Source organism: Bubalus bubalis, chromosome 20 (genome assembly GCF_019923935.1).
Source record: "Bubalus bubalis isolate 160015118507 breed Murrah chromosome 20, NDDB_SH_1, whole genome shotgun sequence".
Taxonomy (NCBI): domain Eukaryota; kingdom Metazoa; phylum Chordata; class Mammalia; order Artiodactyla; family Bovidae; genus Bubalus; species Bubalus bubalis.
Genome location: NC_059176.1, coordinates 47560742 through 47583596, shown reverse-complemented (window position 1 = coordinate 47583596; position 22855 = coordinate 47560742). Strand labels below are relative to the sequence as shown.

The window sequence follows — 22855 nt, the reverse complement described above, 5'->3', positions numbered from 1 at the left end:
TCTTTTGGAAAGTTTCTTCTGGAGACCACATATTGTTGGATACTGTTTTGTTGTTGTTGTTGTTTTAGAAATAATATTTTTTAACTGCTGAAAGAAAAGACTTTTCAATCGATAATTCTATATTCAGCAAACATATCTTTAAGCATTGAAGGTGAAATAAAGACATTCCAAGATAAAGGGAAACTAAGGGACTATGTCACTAGCAGACCTGTTTTTAAAGAATTGCTAAAGTAAAATTTTCAGACAAAAGAGACATATACCGGAAGGAAACTTTTAAATATCTGGGTAAATATAATTATTTTTCTCCTCTTGAACTCTCTAAAATATGTTTGAAGGCAAAAAAAATATAACATTGATGGTTTTTAATGTATGTGAATGTAATATTAATATATAAAGAGGGAGAGGATAAAGGGACCTATGTGGTGGTAAGATTGCTTGATTTCACTTGCCATGGTAAAATGTTTACTTTGAGGAGACTGTGGGAAGTTAAGTGTATGTATTGTAAGCCCTACAGCAATAATTAAAATACTATACAAAGAAATATAGTAAATATCACAACATGTAAATTTAAGTGGAATACTAAGAATTGTCAAATAATCTACAAGAAACCTGGATGGGGAAACAAGAAGAAATAACTGAAGTAACAAATAATAAAATAATTGATATTTAAGTCCAAACATCTAAATAATTATATTAAACTTAAGTGATTTAAATACATGAAGTGAAAGACATAAATTTTGAGACTGGATCAAAAACACATTCCCAACTCTGTTTTTTACAAGAAATTGACTTCAATTCCAATGATACAAATAACAGGGCTTCCCTGGTGGCTCAGTGGTAAAGAATCTGTCATGCCAGTGCAGGGGATGGGTTCAGTCCCTGATCCAGGAAGATCCCACGTGCTGTGGAGCAACTAAGCCTGTGCACCGCAACTATTGTGTCTGCTCTAGAGCCCAGAAGCCACAACTACTGAGCCCATGCACGGCAATGACTAGAGCCTGTGCTCCGCAACAAGAGAAGACACCACGATGAGAAGCCTGCACACTGCAACTAGAGAGTAGCCTAGGGCAGCAGCGAAGACCCAGCATAGCCAAAATAAATAAATAAATAATTTTTTAAAAGTAGAGTAATTGAAAATATATATAATGCTAACACTAAGCAATGGAAATTTAGACTGGTTATGGCTCAGATGGTAAAGAATCTGCCTAAAATGTGGGAGACCCAGCTTGGATCCCTGGGTTGGGAAGATCCTCTGGAAAAGGGCGTGGCTACCCACTTCAGTATTCTTGCCTGGAGAATTCCATGAACAGAGGAGCCCGGTGGGGTACAGTCCATGGGATGGCAAAGAGTCAGACACGACTGAGCAGCTAGCTAGCACATTGACTTTCACATATTAATATCAGACAAAGCATGTGTGTGCCTGCTTGCCTGGAATTCTCCCGGCAAGAATACTAGAGTGGGTTGCCATGCCCTCCTCTAGGGGATCTTCCCAACCCAGGATTGAACCTGCATCTTTTGCCTCTCTTGCATTGGCAGGCAGCTGCTTCTTTACTGCTGTACCACTGGGAAGCCCCCAGACAAAGCCAACTTCAGAGCAAAGAGATTTACCAGGAAAAAATAATGAATTATGTAATGATAAAAGAGTCAATTCAAGAAAATGAAAATGAGTTTGCCCCTACAACAGAGCTTCAAAATACATGAAGAAAAGCTGGCAGAACTAAAGGGAGAAACAGACAAATTGACAGTTAATAGTTGGAGACTATATTTAAAAACTCCTCTCAATAACGAATTGAACTAGCAAACAGTAAGAATAGAAAAGAACCAGGGGACTTCCCTGGTGGTACAGTGGTTAAGAATCTACCCGCCAGTGCAGAGGGCACAGGTTCAATCCCTGGTCCGGGAAGATTTCACATGCCACGGAGCAACTAAGCCCGTCTACCACAACTACTGAAGCCCATGTGCCTAGAGCCTGTACTTCACAAGAGAAGACACCACAGTGAGAAGCCCATGCACCTCAATGAAAAGTAGCCCCCACTCTCCTAAACTAGAGAAAACCCAGGAGCAACAATGAAGACCCAGCAAAACATACATAATTTTTTTTTTTTAAAGAGTAGAGTTGAATAGCCTTATCAACCAACTGGATCTAATAGCCATATAGAATACTCTGTGTAACAACAGCAGAATACTTACTAGTTTCAGGTACATTAAGACCTTCACTATAATAGATCATATGATGGGTCATAAACGTTAACAAACGTAAAATGATTGAAATCATACAAAGCATGTTCTCTGACAAAAATGAAATAAAAGTAGAAATCAGTGATGGAAAGATAATAGGAAAGTCTCCAAACACTTTAAATATCACACTTTTATGGGTCAAATAGGAAGGCCTTTAAATCAATTGGGAAATATTTTGAACTGAATAAAAGTGAAAATACAACATCTCAAAATTTTGCTGCAGCTAAATTAGTGTACTGAGGAACATTTATAGCATTAAATATTTATTTTAGAAACATGAAAGGTCTGAGATCAAAACTCTGAGCTCTTGTATTGAGTAACTAGAAAAGAAAGAACAAAATTAACCCAAAGCAATCAGAAGGGAGGAAATAGTAATGAAAAGAGCAAAAAACAATGAAATTGAAAACTAAAACTATGGAATAATAAACCAGAATCTTATTTGAGAAGATCGATAATATTGATAAACCTCTAACAAGTCTCACAAGGAAAAAAAAAAGAGACAAATTACCTGTATTCAGAATGAAAGAGGAGCTTGATTGTGGTGATCATTTCACAGTATGTAGGTTAAGTCTTTCCCCTGAAATCTTTAGGGCTGCATGGTTTCACTGGAAATTATATCAAAGATTTAAAGATGACGAAGCCTTGATATGAGCCCTGGGTCTGGGTTTCATCAAGAAATAGATTCCAGGTCCTTGACACTGCCCAGCTCCATCCCTGTTAAGCCCTTGGCTTTGAATTCTGCTTCCCAAAACCAGCGCTCCAGGGCCATGCCTTCTCAGAAGGTGACAAGCCATAGTATTTGTCATTCAGTGGTTCATTTCTGTGAACCTCCTATGTGCCTTGGCCTATGAACATTGCAAAGGTAAATCAAACTGGTTCCTTAATCTCTGAGAATTTACAGGGAAGACAGAGAGACAAGATAGCAAATTAAAACTGCTAATGTTCTTCATGATGAAAAAGCTTCCAGAGAACCAGCTAGTTTCACCCCAGCTCACACAAGTTTTATTTTTAAGAAGTACATGGCATTCCTCCTCAGATCTCTACCCAGTTCCAGAGGCAGACACACACACACACACCCCATAGTGTATAGAGACATCAACCTTTATAGTTATCATGCACCAAGTCTAACCCTGGACCTGAGCTGGGCCCTCTTCGGAAGGGAAGAGTTCAAAGATTAGCAGATGAAACGTGTGCATGAAACAAATAACTGCCACAGAGAATGAGGGTACAGTGATGGAATTAGGTACATTTGCCATGGGTACATAGGACAGGAAGCCACTTAAATTTTTAGGGATGGAGAAGGGAGCGCAAGGGCTTCCCTGGTAGCTCAGCTGGTAAAGAATCCACCTACAATGCAGGAGACCCTGGTTTGATTCCTGGGTCAGGAAGGTCCCTGGAGAAGGGATAGGCTACCCTCTCCAGTATTCTTGGGTTTCCCTGGTAGCTCAGATGGTAAGAATCTGCCTGCACTGCGGGAGACCTGGGTTCAATCCCTGGGTTGGAAGATCCCCTGGAGGAGGGCATGGCAACCCACTCCAGTGTTCTTGCCTGGGGAATCCCCATGGACAGAGGAGCCTGGTGGGCTACAGTCCATGGGGTCACAGAGTCAGACACAACTGAGTGACTAAGCGCAGCACAGCACAAGGGAACTCAGAAGTCTTCAGAGAAGAGAAGAAGCTTGAGGGAAGTCTTCAGGGAAAAGGAGTCCTACCGGTGAGCAATGTCCAGCAAAGAAGAAACAAAGTGATTATAAAACAGCACAGTAGTCAGTATGGTGTCAATGCTATAGGATGGAGGAACCCAAGAGATAAGCCTGGAGATACAGACCTGGCGCTCCTGCTGAAAGGCCTCACTGATTACACAAAGGCCTGTTTACTTATTCATTTTCATTCTTCATTAGCTTTTGTGGAATATGTGTCATAGGCGCATGGTATAAAATTCGTAAAGTATGAGAAGTATTTAGAGAATATTAAACCTTCACCCTTTCTCTACTGCCCCCACCCCATTCCTCTTCCTGAAATCAGTTGCTGTAACTGGTATGTTGGGCATCCTTCTAGATCTGTTTTCTGTGCATTTACAAGTATATGTGTCTGTATTTCCCACACGCAGGTGGTGTATGATATTTTCTGTCCCAATACCTTGCTTTTTTATTTGAATATTTATTTTACTTATTTGGGATGTGGATGTACCAGAATTCATTGAGTTAATCCCATATGGAAGTAAGTTAGATCATTTCTTGCTGTTTTTGTAGTTGTTCAGTCGCTGTCATGTCTGACTCTTTTCGACCCCATGGACTGCAGCACGTCAGGCTTCCCTGTCCTTCACAATCTCCTGGAGCTTGCTGAAGCTCATGTCCATTGAATCAGTGATGCCATCCAACCATCTCATCCTCTCTTGTTGCCTTCTCCTCTTCCCTCAATCTTTCCCAGCATCATATCTAGTCTTTTGCTATTGTAAACTATACTGCAACAAATACCCCTGTATGTATGTTCATTTGAACATGGAAGTATTTCTACAAACTCCTAGGAATGGGATTTTGGGGTCAAAGAGTGTGAGTATTTTCAGTTTAAGTAGGTAAAGCCAGATTGCTATCTGTGGAGGCTGTGCTGATGCCTGTTTCCTCACACCCTGGCGGGCAGAGAGTATCCTTCAACTTCTTGCTGTATTAGGTTCGGGCTTTTAGGCTTTAACCTGTAAATGATGATAAGGAGGCTTTTAAGCAGGGGAGTGTCACAATCAGATTTATATTTCAGAAAGATCAGTTGGGCTGCAAATTTGTAGAGGCAAAGACTAGAGTCAGAGACACCGATTAGGAGGCTTAGGCAAGACAGAATTATTGGCAGCTTAGATTAGGCTCTTGGCTGTGGAGACAGAAGGGAATGGATATTGAGACAGTGAAGCTGTAGGTTCTATAGGACTGATCAGTTTAGGGGTGAGGGGGAGTGAAGATAGCTTTAATCAGTAGTTCCATTCATGGGACTTCCCTGGCGGTCCAGGGGTTAAGACACTGCTTCCACTGCAACAGGTGCAGGTTCGATTCCTAGTCCAGAAACTAAGATCTCACATGCTGCAAGGCAAGGCCAAAAAAATTAAAAAGTTCTGTTCACATGAGCCATGTGTGCAATGTCAGCATTTTCTTTGTAAATTTAGAGCTCTCATGTCCATATTAATATTTCATAATCCTAGAATATCAGAAGTAAAAAGATACTAACATTCTTCAGTTGGACTTAATATTTGATGGCTCCTAATATTCTCCAAACTCTGTTTTTTTTTTGTATTCATACTGTTCATTCAGCATCCCATGTGGAAGTGAAAGTGTTAGTTGATCACTTGAAAGTGTCCATCTCTTTGTGACTTCATGGATTGTAGCCTGCCAGGCTCCCCTGTCCATGGGCTTTCCCAGGCAAGAATACTGGAGTGGGTTGCCATTCCCTTCTCCAGGGGATCTTCCCAACCTAAGAATCGAACCCAGGTCTTCTGCATTGCAGACAGATTCTTTACTGTCTGAGCCACCAGGGACAGCATTCCATATGCAGTAAAGTAGCTTTAAATTCTAGACTTGAATATAGTTTATTTATAAAGTCTTTCATTATGTATTCCCTTTGCTCTTGTTTTTAATTGGAGGAATATAACTGCTTTACAATGTTGTGTTAATTTCTGCTATACAACACCGTGAGTCAGCTATAGTTATACATATGTCTCCTCCCTCTTGAGCCTCCCTCCCAACCTCCCCCCATCCCACCCTTCTAGGTCATCACGGAGCACCAAACTGAGCTCCCTGTGCTATATAGCAGGTTCCCTCTAGCTATGGTTTTGTGTGTGGTTCTTCTGATACTTAGAAATATTTGTATGTAATAATGTATAATTTAAATTCTATATAATATGGATGAAACTGGAGCCTATTATACAGAGTGAAGTAAGCCAGAAAGAAAAACACCAATACAGTATACTAACGCATATATATGGAATTTAGAAAGATGGTAACAATAACCCTGTGTACGAGACAGCAAAAGAGACACTGATGTATAGCACAGTCTTATGGACTCTGTGGGAGAGGGAGAGGGTGGGAAGATTTGGGAGAATTGCATTGAAACATGTAAAATATCATGTATGAAATGAGATGCCAGTCCAGGTTCGATGCACGATACTGGATGCTTGGGGCTGGTGCACTGGGACGACCCAGAGGGATGGAATGGGGAGGGAGGAGGGAGGAGGGTTCAGGATGGGGAACACATGTATACCTGTGGCGGATTCATTTTGATATTTGGCAAATCTAATACAGTTATGTAAAGTTTAAAAATAAAATAAAATTTAAAAAAAAAAATAAAAAAAAAATAAATTCTATATAATATGTCTATAATTTTATGTTTAATTAATGTCTTTTACTTTCTAATGAGTGGTGTTTCCACTTCCTCCCTATCTTTTTTCCTTTTCATTTTCTCTCTCCTATTAGCCCAAAGTTGTATTTCTAAGTGGCTATCTTTATATATATAAGTATCCAATATTTCTATTACCTGGGTTTTCAGCTTTGAATCATGCCTCTGATTCCTAGCTTGTATAAGTGATACAGTTAAGGCACCCACACTACTCATCTTCTTGCTCCTTCCCCTTCTATGCTAGTTGTATCATTTCTGCATCGTCAGGGCATAAGCATTGACATTCTGTTCTGCCACTCTAAACTTTTTTGTTTTAGTCTTGATTAACCAGAGGGTTAACTGCATATTCACTGTTCACCATCAGTTGTTTTGCTGTGGTTTCCCAATCATTTTTTGGTTGACCAAAGTTTCTTCTCCAGTAATTTCCTCCAGGGCCCTGGGAACACTTATCCTTAAGCCCTTGCATATTCAAAAACAATTTTCTTAGCAATTTTCAGGAGGTTTCTTCAGGAGTGTGTTTTTTGTTGATGTTTTTTGAGATCTGCCTCCGGTAGGCTGTTCCACTTTTCTTTCCCTGACTCCGTTGGACATCTCCCTCATATGTCTTCTGCTGGATTTCCACCCAGTCTTCCACAATCCTACAGTCTTACAGCCTCCCAGAGTTTCATCTGTCTGCTTTTGGCAGTCCTTACCTCCACATACTTTTTTGAGACTATAGGTTTTATCAACCTCCAGTTCCACTAACAATGGAATTTGCTTTATTTTTTCTTGTTTACTTAGTTAGTTTTGAGCATATCCAAGAGGAAAGAAGCAAATTTTTTTTTTTTTTTGGAAGAAGCAAATTACTGTTTAGGCCACTGTGTTTAAATAGGAGGTCCTTTAATTATATTTAAATGTGTGACATAATAGTATAAAAGCAAAGAACTTGTGATTTGAAGTTAGACACTCCTGGCTTCTAAACCCTACTGTTTACTGTCTGATAATGGACGAACCACATTTCTTCTTTGACCATCAGTGTTCTTATCTCTAAAATAGAGATAATTCTTATAACTATTTCATATTGTTGCGAGGAGTGAGGTAATACCTATATAATAAATGGGGGCCTAGCATAATGTTTTGCAAATAGTGGGTGTTCAGAAGGGTAACATTGTAACATTTCAGGATCTCCTGGCATACCTGTCATTCACAACGACTTTAATCTTCTATGACTGCTGCTGCTGCTGCTAAGTCGCTTCAGTCGTGTCCGACTCTGTGCGACCCCACAGATGGCAGCCCACCAGGCTCCCCTGTCCCTGGGATTCTCCAGGCAAGAACACTGGAGTGGGCTGCCATTTCCTTCTCCAGTGCATGCAAGTGAAAAGTGAAAGGGAAGTCACTCAGTTGTGTCTAACTCTTTGCGACCCCATGGACTGGAGCCCACCAGGCTCCTCCGTCCATGGGATTTTCCAGGCAAGAGTACTGGAGTGAGGTGCCAACGCCTTCTCCAACTAGCATTATGTAATTACTGCTCACTCAGCATTAATGGTGATGTTGCCCCCGAAGCTGTCAAGGAGACCCTTCAGTACTCTCCCACCTCACCCATCGTTCTATCCAGAGCAGTAGTGCCACAGGAGAGGGAAAGGTTAATTGCTCAGAAGCCCTGAGAGAACACACCCCTCCAAATGGTGGGGGTGAGAGGAGAGGTAGTACATGAGCAGAGTCCATCAGGAAAGGCAGGATTTCTTCAGGGAGAGGTGGGAAGGCCCAGAGCTAGACCTGGATTCTGGATATTACTTTATCTGGATTCTGGGTTCAGGGGTTTGGTGGGTGGGCGTGGGACTTTGTCACCCCTAACAGGCCTGAGAAACCAGGTGGCCGGATTCCCATCACGGCAGTTGTGGTTAAGGCCCGAGGAGACTGGGACATCAGATTGGAAAGAGAGCCTAAGGAGCTGTGGTTAAGTTCTTGCTCTTGTCCGTGTGTTCCCAGGTCCAGGAGTCCCAGGCAACCGTAGCTCCTGCACCGGCCGGCAGCAGCTCTGATCCAGTCTCTGCTGGTCACAGCACCTCTAGAAGTCAGGGCATCATTGAGCCCATGGATGCAGAAACCCAGGAGGACAGGAGAATGTCTGTTGACCAGAAAACAGGAGGTGAAAAGAATACAGAGGTGGACAGGAAGATGCAAGTGGACGGGAGGACGCAGGGAGATCAAACAGAAGCCTCCCAGTGGACTCAGGCAGATAGGATGACACAAGTGGATGTTGTGATGCAAGGAAGTAAGAGATCAGAGTCGGACAGGAATTCCCAGGAGGACGTGATGGCACAAGGAAGGGTGGGGACGCAGGCAGAAGAGAGGACCCAGGAAGATGAATGGGTGCAGCAAGATAAGGGGACACAGTCAGAGGGGAGCACTCCCTCAACCACGAAAGGTCATTCAGAGAAGGCGTCCATGACCAGTCTCAGACCACACTCCAGAGCCCCCAAACGCCCACCTTCGGAGGATCCTAGGTCTCCTCAGGTTATTGAAGGCTTTGGACAGAGCCAGGATGAGTTCTCTGTCCCAGACAAACCGGGTTGTATGCTCACATCTGACGAGACACCAGGACCAGCCTCTGGGAACCAGGAGGAAGCTGTGCTGGGTCCCCTGGCGGGGGGCCTCGCTCCCAGGGCACAACTGCCTCCTGAGGTCCGTTCGGAGCCGGTTGGAGGAGAGCGCTCTGGAGGGCTGGAGTGGTCCGCTCCGGGGAGGGACAGACCAAGGGAGGGCCTGTTCCAGGGTCCGAGGGAGGAAGAGCTGGGAAGAGTGCCACCTGCAGCTCTGGGTGGCCGCCCTCCAGGGGGCTTAGGCCCTGAGGAGCGCCCCCTGCCCTCTCCTCCTGAGGCTGGCCTGACTCGTCATTCCCAGGAGGGGCTGCCCAGCACCCCAGCTTCTCAACCCAGGAGTGCAGCTGCCTTCCCGCCCTCTGAGGACAAGACCTTGCTGAGCTCTGCTCCCTCACTGCACCTGGGGCCAGGGACAGCCAGCCAGAGTCACCCTCCAGAAACTGTGGCAGCAAACAGCGAGGGGCCCTGTGCCAAGGTGCCAGAGGCGGATGGGAGGACTTCAGGTCCCCGGACCTGTGACCCTGGCCTCATAGACTCCCTGAAGAACTACTTGCTTCTGCTGCTAAAGCTGTCCAGCTCAGAAGCAAGTGGAGGGGGCCCGGAGTCTCAGGGGGAAGCTGCCGCTGGGGGTCCGGCGCCCCTGCCCACCCTGGCCCCCACCATAGAAGTGGCTGGACTGAGTCCGCGAACGTCACGGCGCATCCTGGAGCGCGTGGAGAACAACCACTTGGTGCAGAGCGCACAGACCCTCCTGCTGAGCCCCAGCACCTCCCGCCGCCTCACCGGCCTCCTGGACCGCGAGGTGGAGGCTGGCCGGCAGGCCTTGGCTGCTGCCCGGCGCCCAGGCCCCAGCCCCCTCTCAGTCCCCGCCATTGTGGTCGGTGAGGCGGAGGGCCCTGGGCTGGCATCAGGAGGATCCAGTGAGGGTGAGGGACAGCTTCCCCTTGAGGGGCCTGGCCTCCTGGAGGTCTCTCGGGAAAGCAGCATGGGTGGGCTGCTTAGGGAGGAGGGTGGTGGGCAGGCAGCCCCTGGGCAGGGCCTGCTGTCAACCGAGAGCAGAGCCCAGGAGCCCTCCCCAGAGGTGGAGGCCCCCGGGGAGGCGCTCCCCGCGGCGACGCCCGAGGAGCTGGCTCTGGGGGCCCGGAGGAAGAGATTTCTCCCAAAGGTAAAAGCTGCGGGAGATGGAGAGGGCACCAAGCCTGAAGAAAGGGAGAGCCCCTCAGTCTCCCCCAGGGGGCCCAGGAAGGCCCTTGCACCTGGGTCTCCAGGGACTCCCGGGCGGGAGAGACGCTCCCCGACTCAAGGCAGAAAGGCAGGCATGCTGGAGGTGCCGCGGGCAGAGGAGGAGTTGGCAGCAGGAGACCCAGCCCCCAGCCCCAAAGCTGGCAGTCTAGACGCTGAGCTGGCCCTGGAGGAAGGCAATCAGGATGCTCTGGCCAAGTCCAGGAAGGCGAAAGACCTGCTGAAAGGTGAGTACTGGGTATGGCCTCCCAGGAGAGGACGCTGCTGGGTCACCTGCCTGCTGGAGACCTGGTGCACTTCTGTAAAGGTATTCCCATGTAATAATCCCACAGGCTGTAGAATCAGAAAGGCTTAGTTTTTGTCCTGGCTCTGTGGCTTGGAGCTGATAATAGGACCAACTTCATAACATTATGAGGTTAAATGGGATAGAATAAATCAAAGGCTCGGCCTGGGGCCCGGCTTCAATAGCATCCTTTAAACATCATCCGCTCTTTGCAGACTCGTCCCACGAGTACAGAGTGGTACAGACAGGACTCAAATGCAGGGTCCTAGGGTTAGGAGCCCAGGCTACAGGCTGAACGTCCTCTCTTGAGTGCTGTCTTTGGCCTCAGCTGTGAGGCTCTGCCTGGCCTGGAGTGGGGGCTCAAGGCTGGGTTCTTTCTAGCAAAGCTGTGTGCTCTGAAGTCAGAGCAAAGGCCTCAGAGACACAGACGAGGCAGGGGCGGGTGAAGTGATGGGTGTGTGAGGAGACTTGAATCCTGTTTTCTCTCAGCCTGTGCACCAATGACACCCAGGGAAGCGGGGGCAAGGCCAGAGAGGGCACAGGACGGCAGGGAGAGGGCTTACTCCTTCCCACTGTGCCCTTGCTCCCAGCTCCACAGGTGATTCGGAAGATTCGGGTGGAGCAGTTTCCTGACGCCTCGGGCAGCCTGAAGCTCTGGTGCCAATTCTTCAACATTCTCAGTGACTCGGTCCTGACGTGGGCCAAGGATCAGCGCCCAGTGGGCGAGGTGGGCAGGAGGTAAGCCAGCTGGGTGCCACCCCCACCTGGCCCCCTAAGACATGGCAGCAGTGATCACGTGGGGGCATCGTCCCAACTTTGGATCCACCTTCAGTTAATCCTCATAGTAACCCTGTAAGGGAGACTCTAGTACTCCCACCGTATAAAGGAGAACATTGAGGCTCAGAGATACTAAGTCATTTGCCCAGAGTCCCACAGCCAGTGAGAGTCAGGATTGCAAACCTGGCCTGTGTGATGCAGGCCTGGCTGCTCCTGGGGAGCTCTGCTCCCCAGAGCTCCTGGAGCCTGTGCCCACAGAAGCCTCTGACAGTGGGGTCTGAGGACCCTCAGGACACAGTCTGGCCTGGGCTGTGCCATGGTGATGGCCTCAGGGGGAGGGTCTCCTCTCTGCAGTGCCGGGGATGAGGGGCCCGCGGCCCTGGCCATCGTGCAGGCGTCCCCCGTGGACTGTGGCGTGTATCGATGCACCATCCACAACGAGCACGGCTCAGCCTCCACCGACTTCTGCCTCAGCCCCGAGGGTGAGTGTGATCCTGCCCCCTCCGCCTGGTCTCTGCTCCAAGGAGGACGGGGATAGTCATCTTTGCAGAGGTAGAACTCTCTGTGGGCATGCCCACCTGAGGACAGCGACTTCCTCTGCTTTTTCTCCACACAGTGCTGTCAGGATTCATCTCCAGAGAAGAAGGTCAAGGTATGGTGCCCCTCAGGGGGAGGAATGGATAGGCCTGTGTCCCTAGGCCTGCCTCTGCAGGGGTTCTTTAAAGACTTGGTGGTGGTGGTGTAGTCGCTCAGTCGTGTCCGACTCTTGGGACCCCATGGACTGTAGCCTCCCAGGCTCCTCTGTTCATGGGATTCTCAAGGCAGGAATACTGGAGTGGGTTGCCTTTTCTTTCTCCAGGGAATCTTCCCAACCCAGGAATCGAACCCGGGTCTCCTGCATTGCAGGCAGATTCTTTACCAACTGAGCTACAAGAAAAGCTTGGAATCTGCTCCAAATGCCACATTCATCTCCACATACAGCCACCCTTTCCTCCTAGTTTAGCATGTGGCTTGTGGAGGAGGTGGAGGGGGACAGCTGTTTCAGAAGTTAAGGGGGGAGGAAGGGCTAGAGGGCCATCCCACAAGGAGTTCACTCAGCCTGTGCCCTCTCCCCTCGTCAGAGCCCTTGATCGAGAGCAGGACTGGCTACCAGGGCACTTCTCCCTGCCGGCTTCCTCCCTGGAGTTTCTCACAGGAGTCTGAATTCCTGCATGAGACCCACATGGGGAGCCTGCTAAAAATGCAGTTACCTGAGCCCTGCTGCAGACACTCTTAATCACAGTCTGGGGAAGGACCTAACATGATTGCATGTCAGTAGACACCCTGGTGATTGTCATACACCCTGAAGTTTGACAAACAGTTTGAAGGCACAAATATTATAGGAAGAGTTTGTGTTGCTCCTGCAAAAGACACATTAAGGATTTAGGACTGCGAAGGCAGCTGGTGATGGAAAGATTTCTAGAGCTTCATGAATTCCTTCATTCATTCACTCCTTTACTCATTCATTCAATTAGTACTTTTTGTTTAGTTATCAAATCAGAGTTAATATCAAATATAACCTTATGCCTAAAAACAAATAATACTTTATTCTCATAAAATCAGATTTTCCTGTCTTGTAAGTGTTGGTTTATTTGAATTAGGAACCATTCAGTGCTTTTGGCTAACATATCTTCTTTTTTTCCCTATTTAATATTTATTTATTTATTTATTTGGCTGTACCAGGTCTTAGTTGTGGCTTGTGGGGTCTAGTTCCCTGACCAGGGATCGAACCTGGGCCCCTTGCACTGGGAGCATGGAGTCTTAGCCACTGGACTGCCAGGGAAGTCCCTGACATATCTCTTAAATCTGTCAAGTGTATAATAGTTCCTCATCCCTCACTTGTTTTCCCTCCTTACCATTTACTTCGTGAAGTCACTTGATGTGTAGAATGTCTTCCATTTTGGATTTTGTTGATTGTATCACCATTTAACATGTTGCTTCATTGATGGACTTCCTCTGAATTGGTGATTAGGTTGAGGTGGTCAGGTGCAAATTTGGGGGAACATTTCACAGGTGAGCTGTGTGTTTCCTTTTGCCTCCAATCTTCAGGCACATGATATCTGTTTGTTTTAGTAAAACTAAGAATGATCACTGAGTTTATTCACATGTTTTCTGCCTGATCTATCCCCTTTAAAGTTAAAAAAAAATAAACAGGAATTCTCTGGCAATCCAGTAGTTAGGACTTGACTCTTTCACTGCCAGGCCTGGCTTGAATCACTGTTAGGGGAACTAAGATTCCCACTTACTGCAAGGCACAGTTTAAAAAAAATTAAAACTGTATCTGATACAACCCCTGTCATTATCGAGGAGTTTTAGCAGTCACTGATTATTACCTCAATCCTTTATCTCCTTAAGGTTTAGAACATGGAGTATTTTAATTCTGTCATTTCTTCTTTATTCACTAGCTAAAATTTTTCAGTAAAGAGGAAATGTTTATTTGATAATCCTGATACATATAGGTCCAACAAAAAAATGAATGGAAATTACTTTCTTTTCCCTCTTGCTAAGCTTTCAGAGTAATGAATTAGAGCTGTAACATCTTCCACAGGTCACCAATAAGGGTTTTTTGTTTTTTTCCAGGAGGAAGGTTTTTTTTGTTTTTTATAATTATGAAAGTATGGATTTTAACACATTTGAATGTTCAATACTTTGCAGTTATTCTTTTTGTTGGTAAAATTGTCTCTCTCTCTTTTTTTTTTGGCCAATGGAATCCCCTTCAGGTTGGCTCTTGTGTTCTTGTGACAAGCAACCAGTTGTTTTTGATACTTCACTTACTTTCTGATCCATAGTTGTTTCTGGTCAATCCAAGACACTTCCTGCCATTTGTTCAGGGAATTCTGGTTCCTTTTAGTGGAAAATAGGCTTCCCTCAAAGTTCAGTTGGTAAAGAATCTGCCTGTAATACAGGAGACCCTGGTTTGATTACTAGGTTGGGAAGATTCCCTTGAGAAGGGAAAGGCTACCCACTTCAGTACTCTGGCTTGGAGAATTCCATATAGTCCATGGGGTTGCAGAGTCCGACACAGCTGAGTGACTTTCACTTTCACTTTAGTGGAAAATGGTATTTAGTGATCACAATTTGAGCACTAGGAGTACTCATTGCTATTGGATTGGTATCAAACTTTTTTTTTCAGTCAAACTTGTTAGTTGAGATGGAATCACTTATTCACTTGATCAAAACACCAAATTCTAAAACAGACTAATTCTGATAGTCTGTATTGATAGCTGCTTTCTCAGAAAACCCCTGCCTTCCACAGACACAGGGTGAGCCCTTATTTTCTCACACACAAGCACTGTTGAATGACCGAGGGTTGCATGACTACAGGGTCTGCCCTCAGGAGCTCACAGTCTACCACGGACCCCACAGTGCACCCCCAAAGAGCAGTAATGGACAGAGTGAGTGTATCAATTCCAGGCTTTTCCTGCCCTGTGGACTCTGCATCAGTCAGGGGGAGCTTCTATAATGTGTATTTATGTATTTGTTTGGCTGCTCCCTGCAGCATGTGGGATCTTAGTTCCCTGACCAGGGATTGAACCCACGTCCCCTGCATTGGAAGCATAATCTTAACCCCTGGACAGCCAGGGATGTCCTGAGGGGGAGTTTATAGTTTTTTCACACTTTTCCTGTTCCCTCCAGTTGGAGAAGAGATTGAGATGACCCCCATGGTGTTTGCTAAGGGTCTGGCTGACTCTGGCTGCTGGGGGGACAAGCTCTTTGGGCGCTTGGTGAGTGAGGAACTTCGAGGGGGTGGACACGGTTGCAGCCTGAGGAAGGCCTCGCAGGCCAAGGTCATCTACGGGCTGGAACCCATCTTCGAGTCAGGCCGTACGTGCATCATCAAGGTGTCCAGCCTGCTTGTGTTCGGGCCCAGCAGCGAGACTTCTCTCCTGGGCAGAAACTATGACGTCACCATCCAGGTACTGTCCCATGCCCCTGCCCCCGCTTCCACCCTCTCATCCCTCCCCTTCCCAGCCTGGTCCTGTTGGGAAGCCCCATATGGAGGCGGATGCCATCTCAGTCTCTGCTTTACCTTGAGGAGAGCCTGAGATGTAGTCCAGGTTACATCGTTGGGACCATAGTCTTCAAACTGTATTTTTCACCAGAAACCTTTTTCACTTCCCTCAACTGTATCTTGCACAGAGAAGCCTTATTTGTGAGGGGACAGGGGGTGACTGTGGGTGGGGCGGGTGCCCCACTTTCTGTAGCGTGGCCCCTGGGGCACAGCTACCTATCACTAGGGCTCTAGCAAACACAGTTTGTAAACCACTTTGAAAACATGTCCAAAGCCTCTTGTTTTACAAATGAGAAAATGGAGGTACAGATGAGGGAGGGGGGTAGGAGTGAACCCCACCTTCCCCAGGGCTGGGATCCTCCCTGCAGCCTCTAGCAGACAGCCTCCCACTTAGAGCGAGGCGTGACTGAGAGCAGGTACGCTTCCGTGCTGACCAAAGTTGGTTCTCTTCAACCCACAGGGGTGCAAGATCCAGAACATGAGCCGGGAGTACTGCAAAATCTTTGCGGCTGAAGCCCGGGCTGCTCCTGGCTTTGGAGAGGTGCCTGAGTAAGTGCACAGGGAGGGGGCCATGCAGTCTGACTTGAGCTCCTGCACAGAGACATGATTCACAGCCTCCTGGGTACCCCCTGAGTAATGGTCATGTGCAAATGGGCCCCCAGCTAGCCCCATGCTCAGCTCAATGGTTCTATAGAATCTAGAAACAAAGACCTCAAGATTCATGGCCCACTTTAGAAAAGCTTCTGTTCTGGTCTCCAGTCTCCTCTCACCCACTTGAATTCCCTACCCCTTCTCCCAGTTTTTGCTGATTGTGGGGTTTAGGCATGGCAGGCTCTGGGCCTCTCTGAAGGTGACAGGGAGGCTAAACCATCCAGGGTCTAGTGGGCGTGGACAGTCTGGCTGAATCCTCTCAGAGGTATTCCTTTCTGTTTGTCACTTATGGGTCCCAGCCCCTCACCCAGGCACAGAGGCCTCCTGAGGTCAGAGCAGGGTTCAGCTCTCATCCCACTGACCTCAGAGGATGGACAGGACCCTGAAGGCAGTGGGGAACTCCTGTTCTTGCTGCCCTTCAGGCTCAGAGCTGAGTTCCCTTTTTGGAAGGGTGTTCCTTTTGTGTGGAGTTGAGGTGGAGGGAGGCGCTCTTGGGGCACGGTCAGTCCTGCTCACCACGGGGTGGCACTGTGCTTAGGATCATCCCACTGTATCTGATCTACCGGCCTGCCAACAACATCCCCTATGCCACCCTGGAGGAGGACCTGGGCCAGCCCCTAGAGTCCTACTGCTCCCGGGACTGGGGCTGTGCTGCGGCTCCTGCAGCGCCTAGCAGCTCTGAGGCCGTGTGGAAATGCCAGACCTTCCAGCACTGGCTGTATCTGTGGACGAATGGCAGCTTCCTTGTCACAGACTTGGCAGGTATGAGGGTGTGAGGTGGGTGTGTGCCTGTGCAGGAGAGCATGCGGAGGGCAGGGCACTGGTGTGCAGCGCACTTCCGCATGTGTTCTCCTCTGCTTTCACAGTAACCTTTTAAAGTGCACTGGACAGAAACCACTTTCTGTGCAACCCTAGTACATACCAGACCCTCATGGAGCCTAGTCTCTTACTGAAATTGTGTTTAAAGGAGTATACTCCAGGCTCCACTTAAAAAATATATTATTTCAAAGACTATTTCATGGGATCTAATTCAAGCTGCATGACCACATTTTCAAAATCACCCTTCTTCCCTGTAGCTCTGCTCTGAACTTTCTTCCTCTCCAACTTCCTAAACTCTCTTCTACCCTTGCACACAGAGCTTTATTGTCTCTTCCTTCTCTGTTCCCCACTCAGTCTTTGGTGAGTGTGAAAGTGAAAGTCACTCAGTCGTATCTTACTCTTTGCAACCCCATGGACTATACAGCCCATGGAATTCTCTAGCCCAGAATACTGGCTTTCCCTTCTCCAGGGGATCTTCCCAACCCAGGGATCAAACCCAGGTCTCCCGCATTGCAGGCGGATTCTTTACCAACTGAGCAGTCTTTGGTAGTTTATTATTAATATTATGTAAGCAAACTTAGTCTCTCATACTTCTCTTTAGTCTATTTTTATTTTTCCCATTATTCAGGTTCTTCCCCAAAAAGGGAGGCCAGTAAGCGTGAATTCTCCTTCCTTCTTTGACGTCTCCTCTCCAGGCCTACACTTTTTAACCAGACCTGGCAAGAGAAAGGAAAAGATACAGTTCTGTCTACACACATTGGGGGGGTGCTGGGGATGTCACACATTATTGCATTTTATCCCTGATATAAATAAGTGAGAAAACCAGGGCCAGAGATAGAAAACTGACTGTAAGTGTGCTTAGCATTGGGGGTAAGCTGTACAATAAATATTTATATATAACTATAGATGTTGAAGGGCGAGCTAGTAACACATTAAACTGTTATTCACTCCATTTGTTAACTCATAAATTTTTCCTTCCCTTCTTCTTTCCTTCCTTTTTTCCATCTAACATTACTAAGTACTGAGAAGATAAAAATGTGAATTAGAAATACCCATTGTCCTCAAGAATTTATGATAAATATACCAATTTCTACAATGGGATAATAACATAATATAGTAGAAGGACTTGGAAATGAAAGAAAGTCAAGCCTTAAAAAAAGAAAAGAAAAAAAAATTCAACCCCAGGCCTCTTCATTTTCTAGCTGGGTCTCTGTTTTACAGAGAAGAAAAGAAGCTCAGACAGATTACGTCTTTCATCCCTCTGAGCTTCCATTTCCTTTCCCTCTCTAGGAATAATAGTATCCTTCCTGCCTCACTCTCAAACTTATTATGAAGATTCCATGAGACTGTATTTGGGAACGCCCTCAGCAAATCAGAGTTCTATGCAAGTGAGGGATCATGAGTATTATCATGCACAATGGAATGTGAAAAATGCTGAAAGAGAAAAGACAAAGAAATGAATATTTATTGCATTACCGCTGTGCTTCAGACACTAAGTTAGGGTCTGACACATACCGTGATCGTCTTAATTCCCTTACAAGATGGGCAGCATGATCACTGGGTTTACTGTCAAGGATTAGAGATAGGAAGTGACTGGCCAAGCACACACGGCTCCAAAGCGACAGAGCGAAAATGGAAGTCCAGATCTGCCTGGTTTCAAGCCCACATCTGTGCTGCTCTGTCATCTACTGGCACTCAGGCCTGTTAGTAAGAGCTTGGCTCCTGGAGGAAGGCAGCTGGACAGAGTGCAAACAGGGAAGGGCGGTCACAGGCCTGACACGCGATGTTAAGGTGCTGGGGTAGCCTGGCCAGGTGGGATGTGTTTCCTCCATCACTGTTTGCCCGACTCTGTCCTTCAAGGCTCTCTTAACCTTGGAGCCTGTCTGGCTGCTTGGAGTGCTTGCTTGCTGCCTTGATGAGTATGTGGAAGCTGGTCTTATCCATGCTACACTTCTGCCAGCCCAGCCCTGTTACACCTTTCCATTTCCACCTCGCTTTCTCTGTCCAGATGGGCTAATCTGTTAAGGAGGAGGCGAAAGTTTTAGCTCAAAGCCAGAGACTTGCCCAGTTTAGTATGACCTACTCTCACCCAGTAGAGACAGAATAGCTTAGTTGGAAGACTTGTGGGTCTAGGAATGATACTTTAATTCACAGTGGTCATTGTACACAGACCGTGCCCAGTTAGTAAATGAATGAATGACTGACTCTGCTGAAGTTACTTAATTTCCTCACCTGTGAAAATGGAACTACTATTAATACTCATAATACAAATATACCCGGGTAACTGGAAACGCAAGATGGCGGAGCTGGGTGAGGTGGGTGAAGCCGAGTTGCAACGCCTGGTGGCGGCCGAACAGCAGAAAGCGCAGTTCACTGCACAGGTGCATCACTTCATGGAGCTATGTTGGGATAAATGTGTGGAGAAGCCAGGGAATCGCTTAGACTCGCGCACTGAAAATTGTCTCTCTAGCTGTGTGGACCGCTTCATCGACACTACTCTTGCTATCACCAGTTGGTTTGCCCAGATTGTACAGAGAGGAGGGCAGTAAGCCACCCCTGGAAGAATGACAGCAGCAGCCAAGGACTGATTAAGTAGCCTGAAGGGCCAGCGGGGGAAGGCAGCCAGTCCTCTGTCGGGTTGGCTTCAGGCAGCTACCAAGCCTGTTGGTGCTAAAAAGGAACAGATCAGATGTTCAAAAAGTGAAATTTATTTATTGGGAATTAAGAAATTCCATCTTGTATCACAACAGTTTATTCAATAAATGTGAATTCTCAAAAAAAAAAAAAAAAAACAAAACAAAAAAAAACAAATATACCCACACTGCCCCTGAGACAGGCCAGGTGATGCCCAGTGAGAGGGAACCTGAAGATGTGCCTAGAGCTTGGCTTGTTCCCATCTAAAATGATACACATCTTGGAGACCTGGGGGCCCTAGAACTGCCCCAGGCTACCACCAATTCCCAATACTCTCTGTCTTTCTCTTTTCAGGGGTTAACTGGAAAATGACTGATGTGCAGATTGCTACCAAACTGCGAGGGTGAGTGCTTCTTTGCGACAGAATGTCCTCTGAGAGGCTGCTTGGGGTGTAAAATGTCAAAGTTCTTCTGGTTCTCCATCCCCAAGGTGCTGGACCTTGTGACTCAGTAGCCCTAGTTGTGCCCAAGGCCATGTCCTAATGTCTCAGGGACCTCTGCTCCCCATCTGCTACGGCCCTGACCCCAGATCTTGACCAGCAGCTCTTGCCACCCACACAGGACCACCTGGCGTTCTGGGGTTGCAGTGAACCCGCTCCTCTGCTTTCTCACAGAGAAACCTTGTGGAGGTTCATCGGGGGGCAGATAAACAGGGCCTGTGAGTGGAGTGGGGACCTGGAGTCTGCAGTAATTTATGTTGATAAAGCAGAGCCTCCTCATACCAAGCGACATCCCACGTGATGAATTCCGTGGGCCAGGGCCAAATGAGGCCTCAGATTAAAAGTGAGGTTTTGGGTGCTGCCAGTTGAGGTGACTCCTCAGCACCCCGAGGTAAGGTAAGAGGTACCTTGGGCATGACACCATACCATGGGCACCCCACGGTCTGCCCCGAGGACTGTCTCTCTGGGTGGGACCCCACTCAGCTCTTGTGTCCTGCCACAGGTACCAAGGCCTCAAGGAGAGCTGTTTCCCCGCCCTGCTGGACCAGTTTGCCTCCTCCCACCAGTGCAACACCTTCTGTGAGATGCTGGGGCTAAAACCCCTCAAGGGCCCAGAGGCCACCCACCCCCAAGCCAAGGCCAAGGGCTCCAAGAGTCCATCTGCTGGCAGGAAGGGCCCCCAGCTGAGTCCTCAGCCCCAGAAGAAAGGCCCCCCGAGTCCCCAGGGCACCCGGAAGAGTGCCTTGGGTTCCAAAGCCACCCCTCAGGCCTCAGAGGTGGTCGCCACCCAGTTATTGGGACAGTCTCCCATCCAAGAGGGAGCCTCCAAGGCCCAGGGTATGCGGTAGCCCCCACAGGAGGCTGGGGGCCTCCATCCAGCAGCAGACCAACAAGGAAGCAGCTCAAACCGCCAGAGATGTTACCAGTACAGAACCAACTGGAGCAGGTGTGCCCCAGGAGGCTCCACCCAGGGCCTTTCCAAGCAGCTGCTCCTCACTCAGCTCCTCATCAGACACTGGGCGTGTGGCACCCAGTCCCGTGGCCTCTCCTGGTGCCATTGTCACCAGGGCTCCCAGGCCCCACCTCCAAGTGCCTGGCAGCCTGGCCATCCTTGAAGTTTACACTGGCCACTGCTGGGGCTGCCCTGAGTCCTCTGCATGGTCTGCAGCCAATGTCCTGCCCAGACCCGTCTGCTAACGTCATGCTCTGGGGCATGTGGGACAGCATCTCCCTTCTCCCTTCACTTGGCTCTGATCTCTCCCTGCCCTCAGGGCTCCAGACTTCCTCTGCTCTGTCTGGCCTGGTGACTCTCAGGGTCTTTTCCTTTAGCCAGTTTGCCTCATTTATCCCAGCTTATCTTGCCACTAACCTGTCCCTGAGCCTAAATGGGTCTCAGGGCCCTTCCAGGGCCTTTCCCCTCCTTGTGCAGTGGTCTTTGGTGATGCGTGTTCATGCTCAGCCTTTCCCTGTTGCTCAGGCACTCACTCCCCTGCCTCCCCTGCCCCCTTGCTCCCCACCCCCCATCCCTGGCTTTGAGCCCGATTGCAGCCTGTGCCTGCCTTTCGCTGACTGTCCCCCTACCCGAGGGCTTCCTAGCTGACCCCCACCCTACCCACCACACCTCGGGAAGGAGCACATCCTCTGGCCTCACAGCCGCCACCCCCAGTACACCTGTCCCCTCCTCCCAGGCCCTCTGCCGTGAGGTGAGGGTTGCATCAGCAGCTGTGGCCAGAGGGAAGGCGTCGACTTTGTGAGACCTTGTGCTCCTTACTGAAAGGAGAGGGAGTCACAGTGAATTCCACACTGCCTCTTGACCGGGGACAAAGGGCTGGACTCTTCTCCAGAGGGAGTACATGTGGGAGTTCTGGGAAGAATGCAGCCCATCCCCATGTGGGGTGGACAAGCGTCTCTGTCTGGGGATTAGGACCCCTGCCTCCAACCTTCAGCTCTCAATCCTGGGCCTCCAGCTCTGGGCCTCAGTATGGAGGAGTTGTCCTCAGCCCAGCACCCTGGGTCCTTCCTGAGAGCCCTTCTTGAGGCCTGGGAGTGGGGAGTCTAGAGCTAGCCCAGTCCCCTTGGAATGCAATAAAGGCAGCCACTGTGCATCCAGCTCACCTCCTCTAGTGTGGTTGTAGGTGTACGGGGTTAGGGTCCCCTCTTCCCCAGGCAGGGTTTTCTGAGGACATCCTCCAGTCCCTGGACCCACTGGAAAGATAGATCCATGATTTGGCTCCTGGATTGACAGTCTCAGCCTTCCATGGCCACAGCCAGACAATCTGTGCTTGTACCGCTGGGAAGATGACTTGGGTCCCTGAGCATGAGGGTGCTTAGGCCTTTGGAACTGCTCCTTCATCTGGAAGAAGAACGCAAAGAAAGGAACCCAGGAAAGAAGAGTAGAGCTGGAGAGACGCTCAGTGTCTCCGACTGCCTCCACTGCAGCAAGACCAGCTGAAGGGATGACCAGTGCCGCCGTCCTCTCAGTTACTCACAGACTGTCTCCGGTTCCCAGCTGCAGAGGTTTCTCAGCCCTGGCCCCACCCGACTGCCCAGGCCTTTCTTTGCCCCATATTTCCCCCCTCCGCTAGACATTTCTGACTTCTCTACCTCCTCTTGTGCTCAGGTGACTCTCCACACTTTCTCCTCTTGCCCCAATGTGCCCCCCACTCTCCCAGCCTGCATATCCAGACTGCCTTGGTGAACTGA

General features: G+C 48.2%; 2 protein-coding genes across 5 annotated transcripts in view; both read left to right on the top strand.

Moving 5' to 3' along the window:
* The window catches only part of ALPK3 (alpha kinase 3), a 59365-nt gene extending 36510 nt beyond the window's left edge, over window positions 1-22855 (top strand). For 3 of the 4 annotated variants that reach the window (XM_044932896.1, XM_006058299.3, XM_044932895.1), the window contains 9 exons: window positions 8583-10665; window positions 11312-11459; window positions 11853-11980; window positions 12115-12150; window positions 15174-15454; window positions 16010-16098; window positions 16739-16962; window positions 20008-20056; window positions 20655-22855. In XM_044932896.1, the coding sequence (XP_044788831.1) occupies window positions 8583-10665; window positions 11312-11459; window positions 11853-11980; window positions 12115-12150; window positions 15174-15454; window positions 16010-16098; window positions 16739-16962; window positions 20008-20056; window positions 20655-21000 (3384 nt within the window). In that variant the 3' untranslated portion in view covers window positions 21001-22855. The remainder of the gene's footprint in view (window positions 1-8582; window positions 10666-11311; window positions 11460-11852; window positions 11981-12114; window positions 12151-15173; window positions 15455-16009; window positions 16099-16738; window positions 16963-20007; window positions 20057-20654) is intronic. The other variant, XM_044932897.1, reaches the window with a different exon arrangement.
* On the top strand, window positions 16969-20001 carry LOC102402584 (mitochondrial import inner membrane translocase subunit Tim8 B). Its single transcript, XM_044932898.1, has one exon. It carries the CDS (start codon window positions 19260-19262, stop codon window positions 19566-19568), a length of 309 nt encoding a protein of 102 aa, XP_044788833.1. The 5' UTR covers window positions 16969-19259; the 3' UTR covers window positions 19569-20001.